Source organism: Lolium rigidum, chromosome 1, assembly GCF_022539505.1.
Source record: "Lolium rigidum isolate FL_2022 chromosome 1, APGP_CSIRO_Lrig_0.1, whole genome shotgun sequence".
NCBI classification, from domain to species: Eukaryota; Viridiplantae; Streptophyta; class Magnoliopsida; order Poales; family Poaceae; genus Lolium; species Lolium rigidum.
Window position 1 is genome coordinate 230,207,634 of NC_061508.1, and position 6,974 is coordinate 230,214,607.

Below are 6,974 nucleotides of genomic sequence, written 5' to 3' on the forward strand. Positions count from 1 at the left end.
ATCCTTTTTGGCGAGATTCGCGTGGGGAGTTGGGTGTTAGGACCACTCATAAATTCCGCCTGTTCTTTCAGATCTGCTCCGTGCTCTTCTCGCTTTTGCAACTGCAAGAACGACTTCTCCCCTCCAGGACAGGGCAACTGCTCCCGCTCCTCGAGCTCCAGTTCTGAGAGAAAAAAATCTTTTCTTGTTTTTCAGTTCATTTCCCCTTGGAAAAGACTGAATTTTTGGTTAGGAGTTTGTTGTTCGTGTTGACTTCGTTCTGTGTGAGTCCAGTCCCAACCCAGGGGGGGGAGGCTGTTCTTGAAGAATCCCACACTACTGGAGCAGAAATCGGTTTAGTCAGCTCCGGTCGGCTGTTGCTCAACTCTGCCGATTTGTTCTGACCCACTCCTCCGATGGGCAACGCGTTCGCGTCGTGCATGTCGGGCAAGCAGCACCGGGGCGCGGCCCTGGCGTCGCGCAGCAAGCGGATGGGGAGCGCGCGGACACCGCGGGGCGGGGCCGCCAAGCTGACGCCGGCGGAGGAGGAGATGCTGCACCGCCAGGCGCTCGCCATGGCCATCCACCAGCACCTCGACGCCGGAGGCTCCATGTCGCGCCGCATCGACGCCGGCGGTGCCTCCATGTCCCGCCGGATCGGCCCTGGCAACACCAGCTCCCGCCGCCACGGCAACCTCCCGGACTCCGTCACGAATGCCAAGACTGTAAGGCTCCCCACCCTTCGCTCTTTCTTTCCGCTCTTTCATGTTCCCTTGTTGCAGCCTTGCTATGTTTTCTTGCTTCGCAAATATTTACAATATGCCAGCAAGTTCATTGTCAATGCAAGTATGCAATTGCACGACGTTGGTAACATTTTGTTCTTCCATTATCTCAAAGAAATTATGTGAATTATAGAGTTCGGTCCAGCTGCAATCTGTGCTTAGTTAGGTATAGTACCAAACTTTTCAATTGGCAAGTGTTTTGCAGGACCAGTTGGCCTTCTGGCGGTCTGGCCCTAAATGATTTGGTATTTAGCATAGTGAATTATCTCTTTGTTGTTTAAGTTGTTTGGTCGGCAAAATCCTGTCACTATCAGGGTGATACCACAAGATTGTGAGTTACCTGCTTTGCTGAATTGTTTATATTTGTCTGCTCTACGTTTTGCCACTTGACTAGTAGATTGGTTCTTAGTTTGGATTGCCTTAAATGGGTTGGGGATGAGTTGTCTACCATCTATGTGTGTACTTGTATCTTTGTTGAAGGACACATTCATGTTTTTTGTTATTTTTTTCCATGGTTTCTTTGTTTGGGTTGATTATGAGTTGTAGCCAGCAGCAAGTTCATGTCTATTATATAATTGAGCGTGAAGTATTATCATGAATGGAAGATGTGGTTTCTATGCTTGCTTGCTTGTTGCTGCTATCTTATTACTACTAAGATATGTTGATGTAAAGCTCCCAATGGCGACACGCTTTGCTGTTAAACTTCATCATTCTTATTAATGATTAATCAATTATGTTATCTGTTGATAGTTTGAGCTCGTTCTAAGCCTCTGGAATCTCACACCCATATTTTCAAAATTTGAATTATATGGATTATTATGCTTACCACTATATTCGAAAAAGCATGTGTGTACAACTGTGGATTCATACATAAGACATGCTATGTATTCATGGTGAAACCTTACAAGTTACATACCATTAGGACTACAAGACAATACTATGAGTCCATGACCTCTGCAGCTGCCTCACAAGTTGACAGCATTGTTCCCATTTCGTAATATTGTTCTCTCTTAATTGATTACTGAATCTACTAGTTCTGTATATTCTAGTAGGCTTGAATCAGTAGCTTAACTGTTTATTGCTGGTCAAGATTTTGCTCCCAACTATATTCAAGTTCTTTGTCTTCAGCCTTGTCTACTTGTCTACATCCAAATTAAGAAGCAGAGCCACAATATTATCATGCAAGCTATGTTGTTTTTTGAGAAAGTAGAAAAGCTTGCATCTCGTGGCCTCGATACTAAGATTAAGCCATCACAATCAAACACCAAAACAAGGCTACAAGAGCTAGATGGATACTACAACAGACACATCAACAATGGCTCCAGCCTTCACGCCAATCATTGCCGCCTCACTCGGATAGAAGTTATGTTTATAGTTCTTATTAAAAAAAACATCAACAGTAGTGCTGGCATATGCTTCTACATGGTCATGGGCATCTTGCGGTGCATAATCTTAGGAGTTAGGTCCTACCTTACAGTAGTAGTAGTGATCCCCTTTTGCCCTTTTACTTATTTATTTGTTCCTCCTTGTTTAACACTTTGCTCTAGCAACCAAGGACTAGTTTGCATGGGTTGTGGACTATGTGTTCTTTTGAACCGATTACAGTTCTTGTTGTTTATTTCCTTTTGGAATGACACTTTCAGGTCCAAGTTGTTTTAGAGAATTTAGAAACCAAGAAAATCGTTCTTGTCCATGGGGAAGGATTTGGCGCTTGGTGTTGGTACAAGACCATCTCTCTCTTGGAGGAAGCTGGTCTTGACCCTGTTGCCTTAGACCTAGCAGGTTCTGGCATAGACCACACTGATGCAAATAGCATAGCTACGTTGGAAGAGTACTCAAAGCCCCTAATTGATTACCTCCGTGAACTCCCTGAGAATGAGAAGGTGAGTACTGCATCTGTTTTTCCTCATATCTGCATTAAGAATGAACTGGGTATCTGAGCGGTGTGTTCATGTTGAAACTTATGCAGGTAGTTTTGGTCGGTCATAGCTGTGGAGGTGCAAGTGTGTCATATGCCTTAGAACACTGCCCAGAAAAGATCTCAAAGGCTGTATTTCTTACCGCCACAATGGTAAAGGATAGCCAGAAGCCCTTTGACGTGTTCTCTGAAGAAGTATGCACTCCCTTGATGTGACCTCATGCACCTTTATGTTCTTGTTGAGCCACAACTCACATGATGTTGTATTTTGCAGCTTGCATCGGCAGATGTTTTCTTGCAAGAATCACAGTTTTTACTGTATGGAAATGGGAAGGACAAGCCTCCAACTGGGCTCAGGTTTGACAAACAGCAGATCAAGGGGTTATATTTCAACCAGAGTCCTTCTAAGGTACAGTCTACTGTACTCATATGTTGTCGATTGAGAAGTACCGTGGCATCTATTATCATGCCAATCTCTGTTTTCTGTGGACAAAGTGTAGCTAACAAGTCTTAGCATGTTGTTCTAGGATATCGCACTGGCCGCTGTGTCCATGAGGCCCATCCCCTTAGCCCCAATCATGGAGAAACTCGCCCTCACCGCAGAGAAGTACGGCACTGTCCGCCGCTACTTCATCCAGACGCTTGACGACCACATGCTGTCGCCTGACGCCCAGGAGAAGCTTGTCCGGGAGAACCCGCCTGATGGGATCTTCAAGATAAAGGGCGGCGACCACTGCCCCTTCTTCTCGAAGCCACAGTCCCTTCACAAGATCTTGGTCGAGATTGCACAGATCCAAGCTCCGGCAACGCTGTTGCCGGGTAAAGCCATTTCAGAAGAAGTAGAAGAAAACGCGGAGAAATCATGACTGCCAGAACGTCATGTATGTACATGAAATGAGTAGCACATAGGTCGCAATTGGCAAAAGGAGATACAGGGGGTAATCGGAATCAGCCACTCTGGCAGTCAGCCAGAGAGCAGAATAAAATGTAGTTAGTTGAAGAGATGTTCCTTTTTTTCTTTTGTAACGATTAAGTATAGTGGATGGGCCTGTGAGAGATGTTTTTACCATGTGCATTATATCTTCAGTCATCATCAGAAGTTCACAACATTGTCTTACCAGGTTTCTCAGGAGTAATTAGTCTTATGTCAAGTCTAAGGATAACCAATAATAATCTCTCTTTGCAACACATGTCGTGTGGCATGCTTGGCATGTGTCACAGTATAAGAGTTTTGGCAGGATTTATAGTCTTCCCAGGTTTGGGATCAATGGGTTGTTGTACAATTTTGTTCCAAATCCAAAAATTCAAACTGAAATTTGTTTAACCGAGCGTCCAAATATCGAACAGTTTTCACCGTTGTGTTTGTTGTGTGGAAATTTCCGAAACTGCCCAAGGCATTTGCAACTGAATCTTGAGATCCTTAGCGCCGGCTTTGGCCCAACGAGAGCCCTCAGATGATTTCCAACACTGCATCAACAGTTATAGTTCCATGGATCTACAGTATTTTGCAATATTTGGTATTCTCTCGTTTTGTATTGGTATTAGATCATTTACTAGCTGAATACCCGTGCGTTGCTACGGTCTACTAAATAAATAAAATATGTTTAATTAATTTTAAATATTTTCTTTTCTATGTCCACTAATCTCCTACTTTTTCTTACCGTCAAATTATTCCGTGAAGAGTTATATATCATGTTCACGTCTCACTTGATTTCTATATTCCAAATATTTGTAAGAGGTTCCGTACTTAGATCAACCAAATTAAATAGGATGACAACATGCATGATCAAAAAACCTTTCACCAAAGGCACAATATGGTGCCTTGTCATTCCTTTGTTTATCAACTCAATCTCACGGTAGAATTAATTTTGACAACTTTAAGCACATGCGGCTATGTACATATACACGACCTAACCCTGCTGCTAACGTAGCAAAATACCCCCATTCCAGCTACATGTGGTATCTAATTTCTTTGGCCATGGAGAATTTTAGCACTAAATAAAAGTTTTTTCTGAAGATGTGAATTTTTTTAACGATAATTCTGCTCCCGGCGCACGGGAGCTCTCCAGGCGGCACGGCATGGTGTTTGAGCAAGGGGCGGGCGCGATCGCGGCAGGCGGCGCGTAGCTGCAGAGCTGGTCCATGTGGGTGCGGCGGTGAGGTCGGCGGGTGGTGGTGGAGTGTGCGGCCGGGAAGAACACCTCCGCGTGCTGGCTCGACCGAGCCCAGATCAGGCCCTCGCGTCCTAGATCAGGCCCAAACCGCGTCGGCCCGCACCTCCAGCCGCACGCCGCCTCGCACCACCGGTCGCCGACCTCACCGCCGCGCCCACCTGGACCGGCTCGCAGCTACGCGCCACCCGCCGCCGCTGCAGCCGCCGCGCCCACCTGGACCAGCTCCGCAGCCTACGCGCCACCCGCCGCCTGCAGCCGCCGCGCCCGCCCCTTGCTCAAACGCCATGCCGCGCCGCTTGGAGAGCTCCCGTGCGCCAGGAGGAGAAATGTGCCCCGCCGCCACCTCCCTGGGGTGCGCATGGCTTCACCGATGGCCCCTCCGACGGCGGCGATGCAGGGGAGGGCGGTGGGAGGCCGCAGGTGCGGCGGCGGCTAGGGTTTCCCCATGTCGCCAGAGGAGGGCGACGCGGGGGGTGGGGTGGGGTGTTTGTTGGTGCGCAGTATATAATTTCTTTGTTATTTCAGAATAATTTCTTTGTTATTTCAGATGCAGGGTGCGCGCTGTATAACTTCAGTCAAGGCACTTGAAGAGCAATTAAGCAAAGTTAGATGGCTAGCTCGATTGTGTACAACTTGGTTCACAGTTGATTCACGGCGGGCGCACTACAGCGCACCGTATCTTTTACGGTTTTGCTATGTCTCAGTCAACTGAGAATTTCTTAATTCTCAGTCACCCACAAAAATGAACTTGAGTTGCACTTTTCTGTTAAAAAAGTGCAATTGCACTTTTCTACTAGAAAAGTGCAAGTGATCCGAGTTGCACATTTTTTTAAACTGCAGTTGCACTTTTCTGAGGTGACTGAGACTTAAGAAAATCTCAGTTGACTGAGACATAGGCACACCCTATCTTTTATGCCTGCGCGTGTCGGTCGGACCGGCAACCTGATTTGTACATCGACCGGATCGGTTTTGCGCGAGGATGAGGGACAAGTGGATCTGGGTTCACGAGAGTTGGGCAGCTTCCGATCAAGTTAGGAAACCCTCGCTATTCGCATGATCCAGATGAGACGCAGTCCCTTACTTAAAATTCAGACAATTCAGTCCGTTAGACACGGCACGGATTGCCTTAACTGAACGTCGCAATGGTTTGCCGTGGAGTCCACCCAATTGGCGTTCATAACTGCCCCGATCTCTACTCCTATATAAGATCAATAAGCTTGACTCACAAGTCACAAACCAGAAAGCAACCAACAATTCATTGTAGCAGCAACCAAAGAAAAGAGGCTCGTTATACTTCAAGAGTGTCAAGTATCTAAGATGGCAGCTGCAAGAGCTCTAGCCACCATGGCAGTCTTCCTCCTGGTGGCACTCTCCACATCCCACATTGCGTCATCCCTTCGCCCGGGGCTCGGCGTCTGCCATGCGAGTGGCTACCTCCCAGGAAAAGCAGGTCATTGTGAGCAGAGCAACGATCCGGACTGCTGCGAGGACGGTAAGAGGTATCCACAGTACCACTGCTCGCCTCCGGTCACCGCGAGCACGAAGGCTGTCCTAACTCTCAACAGCTTCGAGAAGGGCAAGGATGGCGGTGGCCCGTCAGAGTGTGACAATGCCTACCATAGCGATGAGGAGATGGTGGTGGCGCTCTCCACTGGTTGGTTCAAGAACAAGGGCCGTTGTGGGCACCGCATCAAGGTCACGGCGAATGGTAAATCTGTGTATGCCAAGGTGGTGGATGAGTGTGACTCCGTATATGGCTGCGATGATGAGCACAACTATGAACCACCATGCGCCAACAACATCGTTGATGCCTCGCCGGCAGTGTGGAATGCCCTAGGGCTTGACCAGAACGTCGGCATGGAGGGTATCACATGGTCTGACAGCGACAACTGATCAACATACCGTTAATTGCGCCATCCATGTTCATGTCTACATTACATTGAGAGCCGCGTCTACCATGTACATATATTGCATCATATATTCTTTCATGGCTTGATTACCGCACATGTATATTATGTTTTGTAATATTAATATCAAAATAAGTATTGCTATAGTATGCATAACTAATTAAGTAGCCCTTGTCCCATTATCGTTGACTTGTGGTTTGACCAACTCATGTCC

At 47.1% G+C, this 6,974-nt stretch overlaps 2 protein-coding genes across 2 annotated transcripts; both read left to right on the forward strand.

Moving 5' to 3' along the window:
• Window positions 1-205: 205 nt before the first annotated feature.
• Window positions 206-3,783, forward strand: LOC124691203 (putative methylesterase 14, chloroplastic). The gene is made up of 5 exons (XM_047224465.1): window positions 206-704; window positions 2,405-2,644; window positions 2,731-2,874; window positions 2,954-3,088; window positions 3,207-3,783. Exons 1-5 carry the CDS (start codon window positions 396-398, stop codon window positions 3,543-3,545), a joined length of 1,167 nt encoding a protein of 388 aa, XP_047080421.1. The 5' UTR covers window positions 206-395; the 3' UTR covers window positions 3,546-3,783.
• A 2,344-nt stretch (window positions 3,784-6,127) lies between these two features.
• LOC124655758 (putative ripening-related protein 5) lies at window positions 6,128-6,746 on the forward strand. Its single transcript, XM_047194612.1, has one exon. The coding sequence runs from the start codon at window positions 6,171-6,173 to the stop codon at window positions 6,744-6,746; it is 576 nt and encodes a 191-aa protein (XP_047050568.1). The 5' UTR covers window positions 6,128-6,170.
• Window positions 6,747-6,974: the final 228 nt, after the last annotated feature.

Coding starts and splice junctions, on each gene's coding strand:
- LOC124655758 (XM_047194612.1), top strand. CDS start 6,171: ATGGCAGCTGCAAGAGCTCTAGCCACCATGGCAGTCTTCCTCCTGGTG.
- LOC124691203 (XM_047224465.1), top strand. CDS start 396: ATGGGCAACGCGTTCGCGTCGTGCATGTCGGGCAAGCAGCACCGGGGC. Junction 2,645..2,730: donor AACTCCCTGAGAATGAGAAG/GTGAGTACTGCA, acceptor AAACTTATGCAG/GTAGTTTTGGTCGGTCATAG. Junction 3,089..3,206: donor TCAACCAGAGTCCTTCTAAG/GTACAGTCTACT, acceptor ATGTTGTTCTAG/GATATCGCACTGGCCGCTGT.